The following is a 26,805-nucleotide window of genomic DNA, read 5'->3' as shown; positions in this document are numbered from 1 at the left end:
CAGACTCGGAATCACGGCCCCAGGAAAACAAAGCTACGACTTCACTGAGGAGGAGACTATTTTATCGTGGGGCATCAAACCAGAACCCCCTCCACGCCGCTATAAGGGGCAACAAAGGGATTCTAGCTTGGAGCCAACCGTCGCAAGCTGCACACAGTTGTCCCCTCACAACTGACACACCCGAGCCTCGCGTCGCAAAAACATCACCCGCCAAGGGAGACCGTCAGCTCTCACACAGCCGACCGCCCCCCGAGGCATAGTATCCAGCTGCAGAGCCGGAGACAACGCCGGCGGGGATTGCTCAGCGACGCGCGCCCCAATGCGAAGCGCCGGTGGAGGTCAGAATGATCATCATCTTGGTGGTGAAGGCATTATCGCTTTATTTTCTCGAAAAATAGTGAGTCAGAGCAAACAAAGATACAATGTCAACGCAGCTCCTCTTCTAGCGCATCCCTCACAAACTACTTTGGCACTAAACTTAAAGTGGTGTGTTACAGACACTTTCGGTGGTGAAAGTAGGGAAGGAGCTGATGGTATGGCCACGACCCGCTTATAGGAGCGGATGTGGGTGTGGCCAGGCGGAGGTGAATAGGTGTGGGCATGTGGATAAAGTTATTCATTATTAGAGTGGATAAAGGGATAGTTCCAAATAGAGCAGAGCGTAAAGCTATACGATAATATAACTGTAAGTCTGGTAGATAGCTAATGATAACTGTAAGTCTGATAGGCAGCTAATGATAACTGCACCAAAGAGGCAGTTAATGGTAGCTCTGGGAGGCAGCTAATGACGACTGTGGACCTAGCTGTAAACATGGGAGGCAGCTAATGATGACTGTGGACCTAACTGTAAACATGGGAGGCAGCTAATGATGACTGTGGACCTAACTGTAAACATGGGAGGCAGCTAATGACGACTGTGGACCTAACTGTAAACATGGGAGGCAGCTAATGATGACTGTGGACCTAACTGTAAACATGGGAGGCAGCTAATGACGACTGGACCTAACTGTAAACATGGGAGGCAGCTAGTGACGACTGGACCTAACTGTAAACATGGGAGGCAGCTAATGACGACTGGACCTAACTGTAAACATGGGAGGCAGCTAGTGACAACTGGACCTAACTGTAAACATGGGAGGCAGCTAGTGACGACTGGACCTAACTGTAAACATGGGAGGCAGCTAGTGACGACTGGACCTAACTGTAAACATGGGAGGCAGCTAATGACGACTGGACCTAACTGTAAACATGGGAGGCAGCTAATGACGACTGGACCTAACTGTAAACATGGGAGGCAGCTAATGACGACTGGACCTAACTGTAAACATGGGAGGCAGCTAGTGACGACTGGACCTAACTGTAAACATGGGAGGCAGCTAATGATGACTGGACCTAACTGTAAACATGGGAGGCAGCTAATGACGACTGGACCTAACTGTAAACATGGGAGGCAGCTAATGACGACTGGACCTAACTGTAAACATGGGAGGCAGCTAATGACGACTGGACCTAACTGTAAACATGGGAGGCAGCTAATGACGACTGGACCTAACTGTAAACATGGGAGGCAGCTAGTGACGACTGGACCTAACTGTAAACATGGGAGGCAGCTAATGATGACTGTGGACCTAACTGTAAACATGGGAGGCAGCTAGTGACGACTGGACCTAACTGTAAACATGGGAGGCAGCTAATGACGACTGGACCTAACTGTAAACATGGGAGGCAGCTAGTGACGACTGGACCTAACTGTAAACATGGGAGGCAGCTAATGACGACTGGACCTAACTGTAAACATGGGAGGCAGCTAATGACGACTGGACCTAACTGTAAACATGGGAGGCAGCTAGTGACGACTGTGGACCTAACTGTAAACATGGGAGGCAGCTAGTGACGACTGGACCTAACTGTAAACATGGGAGGCAGCTAATGACGACTGGACCTAACTGTAAACGGGGCGACAGTGGCTCGGGAGGTAGAGCAGTCGTCTGGCAATCCGGAGGTTCCCGGTTCGATTCCCACTCCTCCTCCCGGGCAACGTGTCGATGTGTCCTTGAGCAAGACACTTAACCCCTAATTGCTCCCGATGAGCAGGTTGGCACCTTGCATGGTCGCCTCCGCCGTCGGTGTGTGAGTGTGTGAGTGAATGGGTACAAAATGTGAGGAACAAATTGTAAAGCGCTTTGGATAATGACGACTGGACCTAACTGTAAACATGGGAGGCAGCCAGTAAGAGTAATGTGATAACAGTTCCTCTCACCCAGGTAGTTCCTGCTCTTCACTATCTCTGTGATGTTGATCTTGGTGGCTCCCTCTGGGATCTCCACTATCTTGTGGTAGCCGACCTTGGAGAGGCTGTGTTGGAAGAGACCAGAGACCAGCTTACAGGCTGTGTTGTCCCCTCCACACACCCCGCACCTGTCCATCACCTTGCCTGAGCCCAGGTACTCATCGCAGCCCAGACCCTGCCATGGAGAGATGAGAATGCAGGCTCAATAAGGATCAACAATGCAATACAGACCAGGGGAGTGTGAAAGGACACAGATGATCATAGGTTATGACTGCTATTTGCCAGCAGACTTTAATGCATATTACCTGTATGTGAGTGGAATGAATAACCTTAGTCAAATAAAAGAGGCTAATTAGGTGCAATAACATGTATTTACAAAGCGAAGTTCTCTCTGTGTTATACTGGCAGTCATAAATTACAGGAAGTCTGGTTACTTTAAGTTTAAAACACTTAAGTCAGCAATAAATTCAGCCAATGCAGCCGTAAAAGCAACTTGCATTTTAAGCAGGTGCAGTCAGGGGGAAAACTTTTTTTTTCTTTTTTTTTGCAACAAATGGATATACAGTTATGTTTGGCGTTGATGGCTCCACTCTTTAAGGTGCTCCCTGGATTAGTCAAAGCAGGGAGCACAATGCAGAGAAACCTGCATGGCCCAAGCAAAAAGGTTTTAAATTCAGTTTAACGTTTGAGCCATGGTAGGAAACTGAACTAGAGAGATTGACAACAATACACAGCGATCTATACAATACAAGGTAAAAAAGAAAATGTGGGATAATAGGAGACAGGGAGCTATACAGAAGAAAGGAACAACTAATAGACCCAATTACCAAATTCACTATAAATATATGGAACAAGATAGTAAAGAAATACAAGCTAGAAAAATAATCCAAGATACTGAGATGGATAACGCACAACAACAAATTTAAACCAGGGATATAAGATCATGGGTTCAAAAGATGGGAGAGCGGGGGCATAACAGCAATATGTACAATGGAAGGAGGGGAGATCTACAAAAATTGAAAGAAAGATTCGGACTAGAGAATAGAGACCACTTTATATATTTACAGATTAGAGACTACTACAACAAGGAAATAAAACTAGACAAAGACAAAGATCAGAATGGGATAATTAGGATAATGGTAAAAGCATACGAAGGAAAGAAGGGGAGGGGGATATCAGCACTATATCAGGCAATAATGGACAGCAAGGACATCACAACCATAATATATATAAAGGAAAAGTGGGAGAAGGAATTAGAAACGGGATAACAGAAGAAGAATGGTATAACATATGTAAGATACAACACACAACCACAGGGTCAAGGATATGGAGGGAGTTTGGGTGGAAAAACATAATTAGATTCTTTATAACACCAGAAATACAGGGCAACTATACACCAACACAGAAACCATGCTGGAGAAAATGTGGACAGGAAATAGCAAACCACACACACATATTCTGGGGATGTCAGATAATAAAGAACTATTGGGAAGAATTTTAATATGTCACTGGAGCGCCGCCTTGTTCCAAGGAGCGTCAAGGAATCTACTATCATTCCGGTTCCCAAGAAATCACCTGTGACTTGTCTTAATGATTACAGACCTATTGCTCTAACCTCAGTTTTAATGAAATGTTTAGAGCGGCTAGTGCTGAATTATATAAAAGGTCAGATTCCTACCCGTCTTGATCCCTGGCAGTTCGCCTACAAGAAAAATAGATCAGTAGATGATGCTATTTCCTTAGCTCTTAATCCTGTGTATGAACACTTAGATAAGAAAAACTCCTATGTTAGAATGCTTTTTATCGATTATAGCTCTGCTTTTAATACGCTTATTCCATCTAATCTGATCCACAAACTTCAGTGTCTGGGTCTATGCGACGCTATCTGTAAATGGATTCTTAGCTTTTTAATTTTGAGACCTCAAAGAGTCAGGATTGGAAACAATATGTCTGATGAACTTGTTTTAAGTACTGGTTCTCCACAAGGCTGCATTCTAAGCCCTTTACTGTTCTCTCTCTGCACTCATGACTGTACTGCCTCCTATGATAACAATCTGATAGTAAAGTATGCTGATGATACCACGGTCATTGGGCGTATAAACTGAAACGCAGAGTCATTTTATAGATCAGAGGTACAGAACCTAGTTAAGTGGAGTGAGACCAATAACCTCACCCTGAATGCTTCCAAAACGAAGGAGCTAGTCATCGATTTTAGACATAGCAAGGTATCCCATCTCACCATTACCATAAATGGCTCAGAGGTGGAGATGGTGAGCAGTTTTAAATTTCTTTGGGTCACTATTTCAAATGACCTGAGCTGGCACTCCAATACCAGAACCATTGTCAAAAAGTCCCAGCAACGTCTTTTCTTTCTCAGGAAACTGAAAGAGTTCCCAAATAACAGGGTGATTCTACACAACTTCTATCGCTGTGTGATCGAGAGCGTCCTTACTTCCTCCTGTACAATATGGTTTGGTAACATCACAGACCAGGAGAAGAAATCTCTGAATAGAATTGTGCGTCTTGCACGCAAGACAATTGGGTCTAGCCTGCCAGCTCTAGAAGAGATCTACGGTGCCAGGCTGCTTTCCCGTGCCTCTGGCATTATCAACGACCCCTCTGGTCACCCAGCCGCAGGCCTCTTTGTCCCCCTCCCCTCGGGCAGACGCTACCGCTCTATCACATGCTCTACCTCTCGGTTTACAAAGAGCTTTTTCCCCAGTGCTGTGCACAGCCTGAATAACTCCACAGGCTAGTTTTGTATTTTATCCTATTTTGTTTCTGTGTTTTTATTAGTGTTATTAGTCAGGTTTGTGGAAGCGCTGTTTTAACTATGATATGCACTTTTAGGGGATGTTCGATATCAATTTGAGCATTTGTCCTTTTTATACTGTCTGTGTTTTTACATATTTTTCCTGTACTGTTTACACAGTGTTTGCTCATGTACCCGTATTCCAATGTGGATTCGTCCATACATGGCAATACAAATCTTTGACTTTGACTTCTTTGAGATAGGAGAGATAATAAATGAAATAGTAGGATATGAAATACCCCAGACAGGCCAAGTATTGTATTTAGGGAACTTAACACAGGAAGGAATTCAGGGAGAAGACAAATACTTGATTAAGATATTAAGATACTAGTAGCAGCCAAGAAAGCATTGACAAAAATGTGGTATAGAGTAGAAGCACCGACGAAAGAACAATGGACAGAGATAGTAGGAAATGGAGAGAATCACACATAGGCTGAGGCTACAAGACGAGAAGTTTGAGTCAAAATGGGAGAAGTGGGAAGAGTATAGGAAGAAAAGAAACAACATCACAGGAGAGTGAAATGGGGACAAGAAGAGAAATAGAAATCGAAATGAAAATGAACTATGAAGGTACCAAATAACCCATGTCACTTTATTCTTTTATATCTTTTTTTTTCTTTTTTCCTTTAGTTAATTTATTTTAGGTCAACTCTTCATTTGATTTTGATATTATTTTCTACTATCAGCTATATCTTTTAGTTCTTATCTGTCGAATTGTATTGTACTGTCTCTTATAATTTTGACAGCCAATTGTAATGTTGTACGTGGATGTTTGTTTGTAAATCAAGAAACTGAAAATAAAAATGTAAGTAAAAAAAAAAAGGCCAATTGTAATGTTGTACGTGGATGTTTGTTTGTAAATCAAGAAACTGAAAATAAAAATGTAAGTAAAAAAAAAAAGAATAATTGAAACAATCTAAAAAAAAGAAATTATTATACAGTGTAAGTAGCAGCAGTGTGTGGTGTGCAAAGTGATTTTGTGTGTATGCTCATGTGATGATTTAGTGTCTTTGGTGAGCCTTGTTGTGAGAATTAACCGTGATTGGTGTGTGACTGATGAGAAATGCTGATTAAATCAGCTGATGGCGTATGACTTCTGTGAGCTAACACAATGCGTCATTTATTGCTCTTTTTCAGCAACGTCACCAATAAAGTTACACACATTCACACCTGGAAGCTGTAGTGTACAATCTTCTTGGTGCAGTTGGAGGTTAAAGGTTAAAGGGGACATGCATTGTAAATGGCTTTTTTCTGTGTTTAGCATGGTTTTATAGTAATACGGGTTAGTATCAATGGGTCTGTGTCTCTAATTACCATATTGACTCATCAGTCTAGCCTCGAGTTCACGAGATCCTCCCTCACTCAACTAAGCTGTTCTGATTTGGCGTTTTGCTGACGTTAATATAGCACTGATTTGCATAACTAACAACTCTATGGTTGACAGCGACAGCAGAGCGAGTGGAATTATCTTCACTTCCTCAACCAGAGCGAGGCAGACAACGAGCGAGTGAGAGAGAGAGAGGGAGGGAGAGAGAGAGAGAGAGGGAGAGAGAGAGACAGAGGAGCTTCTGTCGGGGAAACAACCCGTGTGTGAGGAAGCAGCAGTAGCACATACTCATTTACACACAACCTGGGCTGGACCTCGCGCGGGGAAGCAGCAGTAGCAGATACTCATTTACACACAACCTGGACCTCGCGGGGAAGCAGCAGTAGCACATACTCATTTACACACAACCTGGACGCTCCGTGTCTCTCTCTCTCTCTCTCTCTCTCTCTCTCTCTCTCTCTCTCTCTCTCTCTCTCTCTCTCTATCTCTCTCTCTGTGCCAGTCACAGACTGTGTGGATGACTGTCACTCAAAGTGGAGCCAGGCCAACACAGCCTGAAATCGAAAGTGAGAAAATTTGGCTTTTGAGTACTTGATTAGAAATATAAAACAATGATACAGATGTGTTCAATAGACTCACAGGAATTGTGTAAAGTTGCCCAAATAGTGCTAGGAATAGCAATGCATGTCTCCTTTAAAGGATCATTCTGGCATTCCATCATCTGGCATAAAAAAAAGATCTTGTCAACTGGACCACAAATGAATGAGTTATCTTTTTCTCAAGTTGGCTGCAGCTCTCCCACAATTCAATCAAGCAGGATAACCATACAACAGACAAAGTATATTACCAACAACATACTGTATGTCCTTTCAGACTCATGTCAGAGTCTTATCATTGGATTGCATTGCAGCTGAGAGAGCTACGGCCAACTGGAGCGCCCAGAAAAATACTTGTTCATCCATGGTCCGATTGACAAGAGTTTGGTTCGAATCGATCGGTATGATGCCGGACTTATCCTCTAAGTGCCTTGCTCAAGGGCACCTTCAATAGTAGGTGTTGAAGGAGGGGAGAGGGTTAAGGGACCTTCAGATGATAATAATTCTACACTTTGCTCACCACGTGGTTGGGCACAGGTATGTAGGTGATTGTCGTCATGGAGGTGCACAAGCTGCTCGCAAGAAGGCTATCATAAATTTTTCCTGCCAGGGTCAGATAGGGTAATTATGTTAAGTGTTTTCCTGCCAGGTAATGTCAGATAGGGTAGATTATGTTAAGTGTTTTCCTGCCAGGTAATGTCAGATAGGGTAGAGATTATGTTAAATGTTTTCCTGCCAGGTAATGTCAGATAGGGTAGATTTAGATTAGGTTAAGTGTTTTCCTGCTAGGTAATGTCAGATAGGGTAGAGATTATGTTAAATGTTTTCCTGCCAGGTAATGTCAGATAGGGTAGATTTAGATTAGGTTAAGTGTTTCCCTGCCAGGCAATGTCAGGTAGGGTAGGTTAAGTTAAGGTAAGTGTTTTCCTGCCAGGTAATGTCGGGTTGGGTAGATTACTTTAAGTGTTTTCCTGCCAGGTAATGTCAGGAAGGGTATGTCTTTTCCTGCCAAGTAATATCAGGTAGGGTAGATTAAGTTAAATCAGGAAAAAAAAGACAGAAAAGGCTCTGTGCCAATCGTCTCTTTTATACAAACGACAACACAAATATTTCTTGCAAAGATGGTGGTCAGTTTTTTATATGGTGTTAAACTCTGACACAAAGAGATGATTAATTTCTTCACCATCTTTATGTGACCCACTCTAGTCTGGAAGTTGCTTTTGCTTACATCACATAAAGCTGTATTCTCATTGGTAGTGCTTGTTAAGGTCAGCGGCAACCAAGGTCAAAGTTGAAATCATTTTAACCTTGAGTGCAGTGCTCGATGGTAATTTAGAGCGATGCGCCTAGACAAGGATAATGCTGCTGTCTAGTTGGATGTCTGCCGCTCTCGCAGGAAAACATCAGCCAGCCGGTGGTCATCTGTAGAAGCTTTACTCGTTAATTTCCTCCATATGGATTTCCCTATCCGTGGGGGGATTGGAACCAGTAATGTTCCCATAACAAGCCTATTAGGCTACTATTGCCTCCAGATACTGTCAAACCAAAGGTCTGTGGCTATTGTCATGCCAATATAGCAACCAGCAGAGGGGGACATCAGCTGAAAAGCTGTGTTTTCGACACAAACCAACAGGCTCCAGCCTCTTCAGTCAGCGTCTCTGCTGTAGAGTTACAGTGTTTTACTTCATGTAAATCCCTCCATTTCCAAGATATTAAACTGTCACAAACTATTTGTCCCTGGTCCCAGGGGAGAAATTACGCATACGAAACCTTGCAGAGCAGTATATATATCCTCAGCACAAATGTCTATATTGGATCCCCACATTCATAAAAATGTGTTAATGCAAATACAGTAACTCATTTAACAGGACGAGCGCTGCGTGACTGCTGAGCATTATGTGTGGTCCTGAGGTGCAGAACATGAGTCTGAAGATAAATTACGTGAATGAATGCAGGAGAGGTGTAGACAGTCATAAAAATGGTTTTTGCCATAGATTGGAGTTATCTCCACAGTCTTTAGCTGTTGCTGCGGTTAAGTCGGGGTGGACTGAGGAGACTAGGGTAGGCTAGGCTTGGGAGACTAGAGCCTGCAGGCTTTCACCCGTCCATAGCAGCTCCCTCTAAACCTGGCCAAAACACAGCCTGTGCCAAAACAAACACAGCACACCTCCTTCTACACAGGAAATAGGCGATGAGAGAAGGAATAGCAAACTTAAAAGGACTGAAAAATGACAAAACTGGGCAAACGTCTCTGTGGCCAATGTGGAATTATATTATATTATATTATATTACTGGGTACAGCAGCACAAGGCTGGATAAAGCCTGGATAGAATCATAGAACATACTTACACAGACCCATTCAGGAGAGCAGGACCAAATGTGATATTCAATCCACTGTGGCTTCATGATTCAGCATCACAAATTAGTAATGATAGAGTACCTCAGAATATTAGAGTGGAGCGCATTGATGACAAGACAAAATGTTATAACTATTAATAATAATGCGACTGGCTACAGGAAGGCCATCACAGCAAAGGTAGGAAAAGAAGGCAGTTAAAATCACTCCTAATCACTCATTTCTGAATGGATCCTTATGAAATTTGGACATGTACTACATAAGGCTACAGGCTATGGATTTTTTAAGCCATACCACCTTCTGGGGAAATACTACCTCTGGACTACTAACTACTACAGAAAACTTTGAGTAACAAGTTTTTCTACAACTCAAGTTCAGACCTATGTTACTCTATTTCATTAGCACTAAACGTGAATTTTATTTCTGGAATCAGAAACTTCAGAATGTCGTCTTTCAAAAGAGACCAGGCTCATGCATGTGCTATAAGTATAAAGTATGTTGTTTTGGTTTGCAAAAAAAGTATGCAGTCCTCAAAAACTAAAACTAAAATGGCCACTTTTGGCGGCGCAGGGAAGGATATCAGTTATGTGAACACTCAATGAATCCGTCTTTCACATCTCCGTTTTCCTCATAAAACCCTCTGACCTAAAACAACACAATTTTCACGGCTATCAATCCAGTTAACATTTGCCTGAGAAAGGGGAGGGAAAAACGGTTCTTTCCATCCTCTCGTAAAAGCAGCGGCTGACAAGCTAAGAGGCTCTGAATCACTTCATATTAATACACTGTGGTAAGTAACTATACCTTTTATAGTCAGAAATATTCATTATCAACTTGAAAGCCCAATTAGTGATCCAATGTAAACAAATGGGCAACCCCACCAGTGAAAAATAAGAAATAGCAACGGAGACGTGGTTGTTGATTGACTGAGCTCTTGATATAAGGACTAACGGGGGACCCTGATGGAAACAAGACAAACGTCTTTCTCAGGTCTGCATCCCCTTAACAATTGTATGTATTGAGCCGTACTGTATTGTACCCATTCTGCAATCTGTTAAATAAAGTTTTCATTCATTCATTCATTCAACGCTAGATAATTGGTAAGCATGAGCTTTTAATAGTATTTGCTGTATGTTGTGGCTGGGAAAAGGTTTGTTTACGTTGGTAATGTTAGAAAACACTGGATACCTATATTCCCATTTAGTTAGGAAAGTTACAAAAGCTTATTAATTAATTGTATGTAATTACATTTAATATCATTTTCTATTTCTGATATTTTATTATCAAATTCTTCAAGGATGAATGTGAATATCCCCAACATGGTATATGGTCAAAAAAATAACACAAATGTCATGTTGGATGACGATTCAACCATACTTACGGTCAGAACAAACTGGGAGGCAGAGTTAAGGTTTACATTCTGGTCCATGGTGGGAGGAGGCCTCTTCATCAATCTTCATCATGTGCCAGACTCAGTCTCATCCAACCCAAGTGCTCTATATAATTCACTACAGTAAATCTAAATGAACTAAAAAAAATACCCTGACAGAGCAGATGTTTGCAGCAGGTGCTCTGAAACACCAGGGGATCTGACCCATATGTTTTGGTCATGTCTGAGGCTGGCTGGGTTTTGGAAATCCTTCTTTTACACGTCTGAGGTACTAGAGACAACCGTTACTCCCATCATTACAACGTGCTGTATATGGGGTTCCTACACAGGGAGGATGCAGGTCTATCTGTTAAATAAATTAGAGTCATAGGTTTTTACTCTTTAATTGAATACTCCTACACTGGAAATCACTGACTACATGATACAATTTTTTTTTTTTTTTTACACCTGGAATAAATCAAAGGGTCTGTTTTACATACTGGCAACTCATCTCTTATTTTGACAAATCACAGAGTGCGTCCCATGACCATTCAGATTCATTTATTGACTTGACTCATTCGTCTGACCCATCCTATGACACAAACATCCCAAATAGAACACCATAACTCTCATAATGTATGTAAGCTATAATGTAGGCTGGAAACCCTAATGCTACTTTATATCTTATTCATTTACATACCTAGCTCCTATTTAGATCATACTACTGTATGTTATATACATATTTCTTTCTTCCTTCTTCAGTTTTTGATGTTGTGTACTTTGTGTTGTGAGGATTGCATCTGAACAGGTGCCTCAGCCTGATAGCTCCCCCCAGAGGTCGCGTGGCGCTGTCATTCAGTCCCGACACGCACGCTTCCCTAGACGCGCTCGTTCCACACCGGCTGCTAATCTACAATCAGAGGCTCCTGTCTCTTTCCCAGTAACGGAGGGGAGTATAAACGCTTGACCAGCCCTGAGGTCAATGCGAGTTCGTTCTGCCTGGAACAGTAGGCTTGCGTCGCTACCTTCTCTTGACTATTTTGATGCACGTATTGTATCTACCGGCTGGTAACCTAACCCTCGTTTTCTCCCCTGTAGCTTTGTTAATTGTTTGCTGGTTAACTAACACTCGTCTCTCTCTCTTTTTTTCCGTCTAGTGTGGGAAACGCTGTCCCCGAAACCGCCACGCTCGTTGTTTTCTTCCACTCGCTTACCACCCCGTGTTTTTTACCCCCTCGCCTGTCCCTCGTGTTTAATTCCCCCGGGACTCCCGACTATTCCTGGAGTTGTTTAGGCAACCCTGACCCACTACATATACAACACGGTAAGACCCCATTCTACATTGTTAAGACACACACACATAGTCACCTGCTTCCCAACACATTTTGTAAATACACACTTCATATCCCAGGCTTCCGACCTGCCCACACTACACCACCACAGTCGTTTATGTTTTTGTTGTTTCTGTTTTGCCTTGAACCTTTTATGAATAAATACACGCCGTTGCGTTTTTCCTTTTGAACCGGTTGTATTGCCTTATTACGGGTCCCGTTCCTCTGTTCCCATAACACTTTGTATGTATGTTTATGTGTATGTGTACAGTATATTTGGGGGACGGGGAAGGGGATACAGATTGACAAAATGAAAATGTTAATAAATGTTGATACAGGGTGGCTAGGTGGTGTAGTGGGCAAGGCGCTCGCCACCAATGCAGGAGACGCTGGGTTCGAGCCCAGCTCTCCACATTGCTATCAGCTTGGCTGGTCGTTCATACTAACACAATTGGCAGTGTTAGGGGTGGGAAAGCTGATGGGTGGGTCCTGGTCGTTGTAAACAGCAACTCCTACAGTTCGGTCGGGGCACCTGCTCAGCGAGGATAGAATCTAAGGGGGGTAGTGTGATCCTTCCACACGTTACACCCTCTCAGTGAGAGTCCGCACTGCCAGGTGAAAAGAAGCGGTTGATTGGCTAGACGTGTGTCGGAGGAAGCACGTGGTAGCCTCCACTCTCCCAGACCGACTGTGGGGGGTAAGTGCGCAGCGACCAGGAAGGGGATTGGGAATTGGCATAACGACTAACATTGGGATGGGAGAAAAACGGAGGAAAAAGGAGGGGGAAAAAGATCAATAAAAAATAAAATAAATGTTGATACAGATATACTGTAAATAAAACAATATCAATATCATATGACTGTGACATGTTGGGTAGAAAACAACCAAGGATCTGAATTCCTCTCATGTGAGTAGAAGAGCAGTAGGCTGCTTGTTATCTATCCACTAGCACAGGAAAACCTTAAAGAGTCAAGGAATTATTTGATAGTGAGCGATTTAGACAGTTGCACCCTTTAAATCGCCAACTGTCAAGACAAACCTAATTGCCATGTTGTGCCACAAACACGCACCGCGGCCCCTAATCGGCCTCTGAATAATCCACCCAAAATAGTCCCATCTGCTCCCCGGGCTGTCCTCTGACGGGCGTGACCTCCGCTGTGAACCCATCAAAATGAGGTGTCATAGATGTCGGAACACATGAACATAGCCACGGGCTGGATGGAGGCTCCTCTGAGCTCTTCCATGCAGAAACTTCACTGCTTCAATCTTGGTGTTGGACGGTGAGAGAGGAGACCCAGGTTTGGAGAGATCTGCAGTTTATTTTGTCTTCCTTTCAGAGGATCCCTTGTTTTAACCACTGCACTGAGTAGATTCTCTGTTAAAAGGAGAATGCCACCCATTTTAAGAATTCACATTACATGTTCATCCTGTGCCCCAGGACAATTCAGTCAGTATTTGTGAACAGGCATCACTTTCTCCTAAAGCTAGAAACCAGAGAGGGAACCCTCCAATTGGTGATGTCACTAGGATGTAAAATCTTAGGCTGCTCTATTGACAATGGGCCTCATTCACCAATACTCTCTTATATATTTTTCTTATATTTTTTCTTAACCGTCTGAAAAGAAAAATAAGAAAAGCCACCGCCGCATTCATCAACCCGTTCTACCCAAGTGTGTTGAATGATGAATCCCACTCAATCAATCAAACAATCAAATAACAACCGCTAACTTCACTGTTAGATGGCATGCTTTGTAGCAACCTGGTATGTCATAAATGTATAGATGTAGCAGTACTGTCTATCTGTATGTCATGTGTGTCATATGATGAATTGAAAATGGGGGACCCTGATGTAAACAAGACGAAAGTCTTTCTCTGGTCTGCATCCCCTTAACAATTGTATGTAGGGGGGTCAGGTGGCGTAGCGGAGATTGCGTTCGTCACCAACACCGGAGACGCTGGATTCGCCTGTTCGAATCCAGCTCCCGGCGTTGCTATCAGCTTGGCTGGCCTCTCACACTAATACAATTGGCAGTATTAGAGGGTGGGAAAGCTGAAGGGTGGGTCCTGGGCGTTGTGGACAGCGACCCCTACAGTTCGGTCGGGGCGCCTGCTCAGCAAGAGTAGGAACTAGGGAGAGATAGTGCGGCCTCCCACACGCTACACTCTCCCCAGTGAGAACCTGCGCGGTCAAGCTGGCCTGCCGGCAGGCTGCACATGCGTCTCTCGGACCAACAGTAGGGGAAAAGTACGCAACAACCAGGAAGGGTGGGATGGGAGAAAAATCGGGAAAAAGAGGGGAAGAAAGATATAAATATAAAAAAATATATATATTTATGTATTGAGCTGTACTGTACTGTACCCATTCTGCAATCTGCTAATAAACTTTTCAATCAATCAATCAATCAATCAATCACCTATGTATAGATGTAGCACTGTCTATCTGTATGTCATATATGTTATGATTAGGGATGTCCGATATTATGGGCCTACCGATATTATCTGCCGATATCGGCATTAAAATGTGATATCGGAAAATATCGGTATCGGTTTTCAAAAAAAAATATATATATATATTTTTTTACATTTCTATAACCTTTATTTACCCAGGCAAGCAAGTAAGAACAAATTCTGATTTTATTTATTGTCAAAAGTATGCATAATGTTGTGTTAATTCCACAACAAGAGATATGTAATGTTAATTACCTGAAATTATTCCATTTGGGGGGGGGGGGGGGGGGGGGGACCCTGCATATATCGGTATCGGTTGATATCGGTATCGGAAATTAAGAGTTGGTCAATATCGGTATATCGGTAAAAAAGCCAATATCGAGCATCCCTAGTTATGATGCATTGAAAATGGGGGACCCTGATGTAAACAAGACGAAAGTCTTTCTCTGGTCTGCATCCCCTTAACAATTGTGTGTATTGAGCTGTACTGTATTGTACCCATTCTGCAATCTGTTAATACAATTTTCAATCAATCAATCAATCAATCAATCAATCAAATAACAACCGCTAACTTCACTGTTAGATGGCATGCTTTGTAGCAACCTATGTATAGATGTAGCACTGTCTATCTGTATGTCATATATGTTATGATGCATTGAAAATGGGGGACCCTGATGTAAACAAGACGAAAGTCTTTCTCTGGTCTGCATCAAGTCAAGTCAAGTCAAGTCAAGAGTTTTATTTGTCACGGCATACAAGTATACAATGAAATGCGGGTGGTCTTGCCCGCAACGATGTGCAATACAGTAGTAACAACATATAATAGAATCCAATAAAACAACATTTTGCAATAAACAGTAACATAGTAGGGCATATCGGTATTTGTACATAAGTTATTTATAGAACATGGAGGACATGCTAGGTCCTGTGGTAGTGCATACACTGTTAGCTACGGATGAGGCACTGTCTTTCTGTACATTGCTATTTTATACAGTCTCAGGTTATACTATACTATTTTTAAAGTGACCTTTCCTTAGTGTCCATAAGTGTGGGCGTGTGCAGCATGAGTGTGTGCTTGCTCATGTTAAAGTGGCTGCTAGTGTGTGAGCGTGTACAGTGTGTATATCGTGTGTGTGCTCATGTGTGCTTGATTGTGGAGAGTTCAGTGTTCAAGGCTCTGATGGCCTGGGGGAAGAAGCTGAGCCGAAGCCTCTCTGTCCTAGTAGCTGGGGTTCGCAGGCGTCTGCCTGACCTCAGCAGCATGAACAGGCTGTTGTTGGGGTGGTGTGGGTCTTTCATTATTCTGCAGGCTCTGGATTTGCACCTCTTGTTGTATAGAACCTGCAGGGGTGGTAGTGCAATACCCGTGGTACGCTCGGCTGAGCGCACCACTCTCTGTAGGGCCTTCTTGTCCTGTGCCGTGCTGTTTCCATACCAGGCAGTGATGTTTCCAGTCAAGATGCTCTCTACAGCTCCGGAGTAGAAGGACTGGAGTATCTTCCCAGATACTCTGAACTTCCTTAACTGTCTCAGGTGGTAGAGGCGCTGCTAGCTCATAGCTATCGTACCACGTTAGCTATGTACTAACTAACGTTACAAGCTCAAACACCTTATAACTACTACTATTGTCGTGTCCATAAGTTCCCTGGCAGAATACTTGTGAGGACAAATGTATACAAAGAGGAGAGAACCATTTTAAATCGGGCATTCATGCCGGCTAACAAGCTAGACGGCTTGGTATGTTGTTAGCACAATAGTAGCCCACTCGGTGCATCACAGTCACTGACTGTGATGCACCGAGTGGGCTACTATTGATCAACATGCAGCGACGTGTAGCTTGCATGATGCGTGTGCAGTGCTTTGCCCCACAGGTCTGAGAAGAGGACCTGCACATGATTTTACTCGTTCCCCAAACTCCTCTACATGCCCCGATCTAAAATGGTTCATGACAGTAGACATAATGCTAACGTTAGCCAGCGCCATATAACCAGTAGTACTATGACCCGGACGGGCATAAGGCATAAGTTGCCTGAAGTGACGTCACGGCCGTGCTAGCGTCTGATAAGCTTTTTGACTTGCTCCGTGCATGTTATTCGTGCATGGACCTTTTTAACCCTTTCTGAGTGGCATTTCCGGCGTCAAATGGAAAAAAAAAAATAATTAAATTAGATACCAATGATGTAAACTACCCATAATTGCAGAGTAGGGTTTAACCTGCAAGTTGGCCTTTAAGTATAGAATGTATATATATATATGTATCTACATTTGTTTGAATATATCTGCATACGCTTACATATCTGTATGTACTATATCTATGTCTGTATATATCCCATACCTACTCTTACTAGTTATACCACTGGCCAGTATGGCTTACTACCATAGTGTATGTATACTTGTATCACTATACATAATAAAACTGTACATACATCAGGTTATCATATTTACTCAGTAGCTTTGTGTTGAGAGTCACAGCCAACTAGTGACACTGGTTATTATGACATCCTGTTCTCCCTGTCACTTGTAAGATATAAAGGTTTAAGCATATGGTTATTATATATCTGTTTTAAATCTAAGCATATGTTACTGTATGTGTCTATATGTGAGATGTATACTGGGATGGAATGCCCAGTCAGAAAGGAGTTGAGAAGAGAATATTGTCAGTAGGTCAGAAACACGGCAGAAAATCGGCATGGAATGCAGAATGCATAGATCTATCTATCCTGCAGAGTTAGCCCTTGTCTTTATGAAGCAGAGGGAGAATGATGATGATGAGATGTGCAGAACATATCCACCAATGTATATTGAGCATTTAACATGTATATATAGAGGATTAAATATGAGTACTGTATTGTACAGGTATATATATATATATCTGTATATATATAAGCATATAGGCTATTCATGAAAGTGCATGTATTATATATTACACAGGGCAATTGCTTGTTTCAAATACTGCGGGACCCCTTAGGAATGTGTCGACGACCTTGGGGGCCTCTCTGCTAGCACAGAGGGAATTTCCACAATATCATACTCTGTTCCAGTTACAATTACTTTTTAAGTTACAACCCAGTGGAGTAGACGGGAGCCAATGGCAAAGATACAACTAGGAGGGGAGGAGAGTTCATCTTTATGTGTTATGCGTTTATTGGCTAGTGGAATGATATCGCTGTGACATCACTGTTTTTGGACCAATAGAAAAGAAGTCTAGATATGATATATAAATGACTGCTCCTGCTTCGGGAGGTCAGATTTTCAGATTTTGCTTGCAGACACCTTTCTTCTAGCGGCCGATACCGTTGTGCGGTGTAAGGAATGGAATCTGCCTATTTTTCAAAGTGGAGTCCCCATGACAAAGCTTTGTTTTTTTTTAGCTCACTTGCTCATTTGCTCAAAATGACAAAGAGATTTTTTGTTATGCTAGAGATACAGATTCAGATTTTTGATTTTTGACATGTTTAGAGGAGCTTTTGGTACTTTGTGAATTGAAGCCTTTTTTTTTTTTACTGCTGTAAGAGATTCTATGATAATTTTTGCATTCTTTTGTAACCCTTGTAATTTTTTATTAAAACTTTTTGGAAACTACTTCGTGTCACTTCTTCTAAACATCCTGGTAAGCTTTAAATATCATGGTACACTTTTAAGAATCCATTCTGCATTATAACGGGAAGTCGGCAGGAACGCTGCTCCGACGACACATTATCTATGATGTAAAGATTTTGGCGGTAGTGATTACAGATGTCTTTCTTCTCACTACAGAGACGTAAATAAGAAGTAGATAATCTAGTCGTATTCAAATGATATATAGAATAATGACTCTAGACCGTAAGCATTTTAGAAGAAATTTAAAACAACAGCGCACTCATTGAGGCTTCGTCAAGTAATTTTCCCCAGCTGCAGTGTGACGGATTAGGGAAGGGGAAATCATATGATTAATGACACATCCTATTGACAGGGTCAGACTTGTCAGATAAAAACGTCCCAGTAATAAAACAAAGTAAAGATCTCGCAACTTTTATCACTTGATTTAGGTCAGTGCCGAAGGGGGTCGAGACGTGCATTCGCTATTTTTGCAGGTCAGTTGTAATTTGATAACAACAACACATTTTGAGACCCACTGGATTCTGAATGTCAAAGACATCGCAGGACGCTGCTTGATGTCAAGATGAGCGGACCAATGAGATATGGGGTTATCAAACTGACCTGATCTAGCGTGGCATAATACACTTTGTTATATATATTCCATTTAATCACTTGTACACTGTATATTGTTAATGCACTTTACTGTTACCTTGCACTTGGTTAGATGCCAACTTGTAACGGACCACTTGAGATTAAACATGTCTAGACAATATCCTTTGCTGTTTACTAAATAATATTCAGTATGTATGTATGCCTTGAAATGACATGTGGGATTTTACCGAAGTTCGATACCCGTAGGCCTATATAAATCTGTCCCTATTGGCGCACCGTAAATCAGTACAGCTGGAAGCACCTGTTAAGTAATGTAGTCGGCAGCAGGAACGTTTGGTGTGTCTTTTTGTATCGCCTTTGTATTCCTGTGCGACTTTTTATCCTTTTGTATCCCTATGTATTGATTGTGTGTTTTAAACGGAAGAAAGGACCTTTTCGGTTTACATTCCTTGGAGAGCGCAGCAAGGTATGCTTTGTTGTTTATTTGATTATGGTTGTAACTTTGTATAATGTAATTTGTGAATGAATGATTTTATGTCTTGTGTAGGAATGTAATCTTTGTAGTTTTGATACCAATGTTATTTAGTTTAGTGTTTGTACTGTGCTGTGGAAACCGTTATGTGAATTGTTTGTTTGTCTGTTTATGTACGTTTCCAATGCAGTTTTCACGGTGCTAAGGTGACGTCACGGATGGACAATTAAATAAAGATCGTCTTATGCATCAGTCGAGACTCTGTCGTTTGGATCCAAGGGCTGTAACAGTGAAAACTTGATCACAACGTCTGGGTCTACTCTCCTGAGTCCTACCATGCTGTGTTGCTGTCTTCATTGTCAACAACCCCGCATTCATCTGGTCCACGGCGCGCATTCGGGCAAGGACGTGCAGCAGCAATTTGAAAAGACTGGAGGTGCGGTGAGAGAATCTGATCAACAAACAAACAAACTGAACTGCTACTTGTTGATAGTTAGATTGATACGAACTATAGTAGCCTAGGCAGATCATCCCAACCAGCAGATGATGGTTATGAAATGTTAATGTTGGCTTATTGAACTGCTGTGCTAGATGATTTCTCATGTTTCATGCTTGAATGGTTTGATTTGAACTTGTAAAAAAAATAATAATAAAAAGCCTTCACCTGGAACTTGAAGTTACAATTAGCTTATGCTTAAATTCCATTAGCTTTGACCAAGCTCTCTTTGATTGGACTATTTAAAAATATTGATGCTTTGGGAGCTCAATATTTGATGTTTAATGTTTTAATGAGGTGAGCAGAAGGCTATTTCACAGAAAGTCCTCAAGCTCCAGCTATCTAGTTTCAGTGATCTGAATTCACACATTAATTTTCAATAGATAGCAAAATGACAGTGAATGGAGAAAAGGGAAAAGTCCCTGATGACAAGGACTTAGGTCCTAAAGAAGGATAAAAAAAGGTTGAGGAGGATAAAAAGCTTACTGACTCACAAGAAACTGCCACTGGTTCTCGCCAGCGGGAGCTAACAGCTAAGGGCAAACAAATGCGTGAAGAACAAGGTAAACAACATTTAAAGGTATCAATCCTGGAAGAAAATAGCAAGAGAGTCTAGGACAAGACTTAAGACATTTTGTCTGAAGGAAGATCTGGAGAAAATAAACAAAGACATTCAATTTGTATATGACCATGTAATGCAAAATTATGAGGCACTCCAACGCAATTGTCTTAATACTACAGATGTTGTGCAAAAAATAGATGCTTGTAGCACACTGACTGCAGAGATAGGTGATATTGTGAGTAAACGACTGGAAGTAGGTCTAGACCAAGGGACTTTTTTTTTTTTTTTTTTTATCCACTTTTTCTCCCATTTTCTATATTTTCTCCCATCCCAATTTCGTATCATCCAATTCAACCCTCCCCTGTCACGAACGCTGTTTCTTGCCTCCCACAAGCCGGCTGCAATGTGGACTAAGTCATACATAGCACAAGTCCCCTCCGGTACTTGAGGTAACAGCAGTCGCATCTTTTCACCTGCGCAGCTCGATCCCTCAGTGGCGAGGAGTAACGCGTGGGAGGCTCACGCTGCCCCCGACACTTCCTGATTCTACTGCGCAGGCGCACCAACCGACCTGTAGGAGTCGCTGTCCACAACGCCCGATCCCCACCCATCAGTTTCCAACCCCTAATACGGCCAATGTGTATTAGTATGAACGACCAGCTAAACTGAAAGCAATGTGGAGCGCTGGGCTCGAACAGGCAAGCCCAGCGTCTCCGTCATTCGTGGCGAGCGCCTTGCCCACTACGCCACGTAGCCGCCCTAGACCAAGGGACTTTTAAAGAGGAAGTCGAAAAGGAAAGAGTGCGAATGATTCTAAATCGTGATGGAAATCAATCTATTTTCGGTAGCACTAACACAGAGAGTGTAATTTCAAAAAATTTAGACAGCCTGTCTGTTAGTAGCAGAGCCTCTAGTAAGCGAGTCGATGCAGAGGCAGAACTTGCGGCTAAATTAGAACAAGCAAAGTCTATGCAGGAGATACAGGTTCAGCATGCTAAACTTAGTAAGCTGGAATGTGAATGGAAATTACATGAGTCACAAATGATGGTGCAAATGCAACAGAGGCAGGCTGAGGGCGAACTGCATCTCGAGGAGGAAAAAACAAAGTTGAAAATGATGCATGCAAACATGGATGTTAAAGTGGCTGCAGCTCGAGTGCAAATTATATAGACAGGTAATGTTTTGAACAACTAACGTTACGTTTAGAATGGAATGCATCGGCAAAGATCGTTAGCTCAAAGCTATTCCGGCCAGTTTATCAACTTCCTGTTATTTAGAAATATGATTTTATAGTGAAAATCATTACCAAAACGTCCGGAAAAACCTCACGGGAGCATTATAGACTGTCATACAAATGTACAAATGCTATAAGGTGGCAAGAAATGCACTATAAACAATACTTTGCGGCGTCGTTTCTTGCGCTAGCTTCTGTTAGCCAGCATTAGCCTTAATTAGCGTGAGCAAGTAAACTAACAGTAAACGTTTTTACATGAAATACAGCCCAAAAACCCTGCTGACAAACGTTTGCTTATTAAATACATTCTATACTATAATAATACAAACGTTTCATTGCCTCTCTGTGACGACAAAGTTGTTTAAATAACGGGAGAAAAGTAGCTAAAAACAATGTATTTGGATGGGACAGGAAGTACCATTCGCAACCGGAAGTCAGCCGGAAGTGCCTACTTTCAGGTTGTGCAAGTGGAGAATTGAAGTCATCATGGGTGGTGCGAATGAGCCGTTTGCCCAGAAAACAGAGCTGGGATGGAGTATCATAGGAGCAGCCAATCCCCACCTTGATAGGCAGGGAAGTCAAAGCTATGTACACAGAGTTGCTGTAAGAGAACTGCCAGTCCCATTAGCCTCAGACGTTTTGAGTGTGCTGGAATCCGACTTCAGTGAGAAGAATTCTGAGGGCAAATACGTCTCACAAGATGAGGTGCGTTTCATACAGCTCCTTAGTGAGAATATTCAGCAGAAAGAGGATGGCCACCTGGAGATGCCTCTCCCGTTCAGAGGTGGTAGTCCTCCCTTGTTGCCAAACATGGCAGTCCACCTGTTTGGTGCAGCTTCCTCTCCAGGGTGTGCTAACTTTGGCCTTAAATACTTGGCACAGCAATACAAGGCACGCTATCCCACTGCAGCATCATTCATAGAGAGCAGTTTCTATGTTGATGATGGCCTAGTTAGTGTTCCAACAATTGAAATGGCTTCAGAGCTGATCGTTGAAGCCCAAGAGTTGTGTAAAGGAGGAGGGTTACGACTCCACAAATTCAACTCGAATGAGAGCAAGGTTCTTGGTTGCATCGAACCGTCTGAAAGTGCAATAAATGCAGAACGTCTTGATCTAAAACCAGATTCAGCCTCTGTGGAACATGCACTGGGCATCCAGTGGTTGATTGATAGTGACAGTTTCAGCTTCAACATACATTTGAACAACAAGCCTGACACCCGCCGTGGCATTCTGTCGGTCATAGCTTCTTTGTACGATCCTCTGGGGTTTGTTGCCCCATTCGTTTTGAGTGGAAAGTGCATTCTTCAAGAGCTGTGCCGTAGAAGCATTGGTTGGGATGATCTGCTCCCTGAAGACTTGTATCCACGGTGGGAGGAATGGGAGAACGGTCTCCGCAGTCTGAGAGGGGTCACAATTCCCAGATGTTACCATCCGAAAGAATTTGGCAGAATTGTGAGGGTAGAATTGCACCATTTTGCAGATGCTAGTAATGTGGGATATGGTGCATGTTCTTACCTGAGGTATAAGAATGACGAAGATGCAGTCCATTGCAGTCTAGTCATGGCCAAAGCAAGAGTTGCTCCAACAAAGATCATGAGCATTCCCTGTCTTGAACTTTCTGCTGCTGTGATGGCAGCCAGGTTAAGTGTTCTCTTGAAATCAGAACTTAACATGAAAGTCGATGAGGAATTTTTCTGGCCAGACTCTCAAGTCACTCTTGCATATATTAACCCATTCTCTGCCGGAGCTTATATCCATCCTTGTAGCCTCTCTGCCAGCACTATTTGTCTATGGAGATGTTGCAGGGCTATAACTTTTTAAATTGTATTGCTAAATTGACATTACTATGGCCCATTCAACATAAATTATCTATCGTTCAGGATGTAGGAACGTTTTACTTTTTCATTCACACATTCATACAATAATACGGTCTAGAGTATAAATATGTTTTTAACGTTTTCTGCAGTATTTCATAGAACGTGAGATATAGCCATACATGCATATATTAGATCATCAAATGCAGTTTGATACCGATCAACGCCAGATAAAAAATTTCAACTGTACACGGTCCTAGACGTGTTGACTGATCATCTGCGGTTGACCGGAGGGGGGGGGGGGGGGGGGGGGGTCGTTTATAATTCAATGACCAACGTTAAATGATTTATGTAGTATGGGTGATATATAGATCAGAGCAGTTTGTATCGAAAATGGTAAAGAAAAACGCTGAAACTCACCCCAGTCTCCTCTTACCGTTGGGTGATGAGCGTGGAGCAAAAAGATCGCTATTATGGGATGTTGATCTAGGTCATAGGTGTCAAACTCACGGCCCGCGGGCCAAATGTGGCCCGCCACGTCATTTGATGTGGCCCCCCAAGAGCTCTGGTAAAAAAGATTCTTTTTATTTTTATTTTTTTTTTACCATTAATCTTGGGTTAAAAAATAGCGGCGTTAAAATAATTGTGAGTTAATGCGTTAATAAAGCTTTAACTTTGATAGCCTTAGTTATTACACATTCTTACACATACATGTATGTTGAACATCTGAGGTATTGATGAAGTAACAAAGGAAAAAAGCCAAAAGCACTTACTCCTCAGACATTCTTTGACAATTTTACAGCCCAAAATACAAAAAAGATCCAGGCGGAATAGGTAACAAAGGGTTGAAGAAATATTGTCTGAACTGTCAGATGCAAGCTGGCTGTGTGACATAACCAAGCATCTCGCTCAATTGAATAAGAAGCTGCAGGACGCAAACAAGTCCCACCCAAAAATGACCAATATAGTTGTGAACTGAGACAACCCTTATTTTGTTATTTTTTAGTACAGTTACAGTTGTGTGTTCATGCAGACACATAATAGCAATTTCATTACGAATTGAAAACGGGGGACCCTGATGTAAACAAGTCGAAAGTCTTTCTCTGGTCTGCATCCCCTTAACAATTGTGTGTATTGAGCTGTACTGTACTGTACCCATTCTGCAATCTGTTAATTAAAGTTAATTAAACTATCTTCCATTAGTTGGATGTATAGCCTCTGCAAGGTTGTGTGCAGCCATTTGTTTTTGTAACATCTGCTACATCTGTCCCACGTGTTCTTTGCAGCTCACAGTTGTTAGTTCTGCCCCTCTTGACTGTGACAAAAAGGTTTTGAACAAACGTAATGTCATAGCTTGTATTTGATGATATTCTTCTTTGTTATTTAGTTGAATGGTTTGATCATTGATTGATGGAGTAATATGGGGTTCTGATAAACTAAAATGATTTGTTAAAATAACATAAGCTAACATATATTTTTACATCTATGCAAAATGTATAACTTGAATAAGTAATAAATACAGAAACAACATGTTTAACAATATGTAAATGAGTAGCTACATTTATTTTACATTACATTAACATTTATATGGTCTTTGGCCCTTTGAGGGCAACCATAATGCTTATGTGGCCCTCTGTGAAAATGAGTTTGACACCCCTGATCTAGGTGATCCAGTTCCGGTTTGTATAATACTAATACACGTCCAATCATGTTGTTTATTGAGTTATGGCAACGGATCGATATGCACGGTGTCTGGATAGAGTCCCGCGAGCGATAGCGAGTGGCCGGACGGAATAGGGGATGGACTAAGCACTTCCGGCCACTTCCGGTTTTGGCAACTCGCCGATCGGCCACCAGGTGACGGTATTGAAGCGTTGCAGAGTTGAGCGGAGTCCTACAACACCAGCAAAGACTCCGTGGGTGAAATGTGAATACCATGACGAAAATATGAAATATTGATCTCAAAGACGCTGTAACCCGTCATTGGCAGATTACGCATGGCGAGGAATGACGTGTAAACACGTCATGGGCGGAGAAAGGGTATTGATTGTGTGTTTTAAACGGAAGAAAGGACCTTTTCGGTTTACATTCCTTGGAGAGCGCAGCAAGGTATGCTTTGTTGTTTATTTGATTATGGTTGTAACTTTGTATAATGTAATTTGTGAATGAATGATTTTATGTCTTGTGTAGGAATGTAATCTTTGTAGTTTTGATACCAATGTTATTTAGTTTAGTGTTTGTACTGTGTTGTGGAAACCGTTATGTGAAATGTTTGTTTGTCTGTTTATGTACGTTTCCAATGCAGTTTTCACGGTGCTAAGATGACGTCACGGATGGACAATTAAATAAAGATCGTCTTATGCATCAGTCGAGACTCTGTCGTTTGGATCCAAGGGCTGTAACACGGCTGTACTTGTGCTGTACAATGACAATACATTTACAATCTAATCTAACCACAAAAAAATTATGACATGTTTGTCTCAATCTAAATACCATAGTTCTGAAGGGTTTCAAATGACAGCAACACAAGAGTTCAAGAAAAGAAGCAATTCAGGGCGGTTAGGTGGCCGAGCGGAGATTGCGTTCGTCACCAACCCCGGAGCTGTGAGCTGGATTCGCCTGTTCGAATCCAGCTCACAGCTCCGGGGTTGTCACCAGCTTGGCTGGCCGTCTGCATACAGCCAATACAATTGGCTGTATTAGAGGGTGGGAGAAACTGGCGGGGTGGGTCCGGGTCGTTGTAAACAGCGACTCCTACAGTTCGGTCGGGGCGCCTGCTAAGCGCGGATAGGACTTGAGGGGGATAGTGTGGTCCTCCCACACGCTACGCCCTCTCGATGAGAATCCGCGCTGCCAGGTGAAAAGAAGCGGTGATTGGCTGGACGTGTGTCGGAGGAAGCACGTGGTAGCCTCCACTCTCCCAGATGATCTGACTGTGGGGGGTAAGTGCGCAGCGACCAGGAAGGGACTGGGAATTGGCATACGACTAACATTGGGATGGGAGAAAATCGGAGGAAAATGGAGGGGGAAAAAGACCAATAAAAAAAAAAAAAAAAAAGAAGCAATTCAAAATAAAAAGGCATCTGTTTGCTTTGAGAGAGAGATGTCTTTACATGTTCTACAAAAGAGAAGTGTCATTTTCATTTAAACTGCATCCTTGCTTTTGTTACTCACCTTCTCTCTGTGGGTGGCGTCTGCCTTCAGACAAAACGGCACTGTTTTCAGTGGAATAATAGGATTTAAAAAATGTTGCTAATATCTACCTTCATCTGGACATGGTTAGATGTGTCAGGACGAGTCAACTCAAAGTCAAGAGGAATGCTGAAAACAACATTAGTCTTAAAGTAAATCCTGATGTTTTTAGTTTTTTTTCTCCACATTGTGAATACTGCCAGAGGCACTTCCATCTCCCAAAAACAAATCCAGACACTTATCACAGAAAAGCTACAGGATGTGTGCAGCAAAACTGCTATTAACTATCAAAATCTCCTTCTTCCTCCTCCCCTC

The 26,805-nt window shown here is 42.3% G+C and overlaps 1 protein-coding gene across 1 annotated transcript in view; it reads right to left on the bottom strand.

The window, feature by feature from the left end:
• Window positions 1–26,805, bottom strand: part of thsd4 (thrombospondin type 1 domain containing 4) — a 198,173-nt gene that overhangs the window by 48,184 nt on the left and 123,184 nt on the right. Inside the window, exon 9 of the mRNA XM_084337554.1 lies at window positions 2,261–2,465. Coding sequence (XP_084193680.1) covers window positions 2,261–2,465 — 205 coding nt within the window. The remainder of the gene's footprint in view (window positions 1–2,260; window positions 2,466–26,805) is intronic.

The sequence above is a fragment of the Notolepis coatsorum genome (genome assembly GCF_963971535.1).
Source record: "Notolepis coatsorum genome assembly, chromosome: 20".
Taxonomy (NCBI): Eukaryota; Metazoa; Chordata; class Actinopteri; order Aulopiformes; family Paralepididae; genus Notolepis; species Notolepis coatsorum.
Note: the sequence above shows the minus strand (reverse complement) of the source record. Positions and strands in the feature narration are given on the sequence as shown.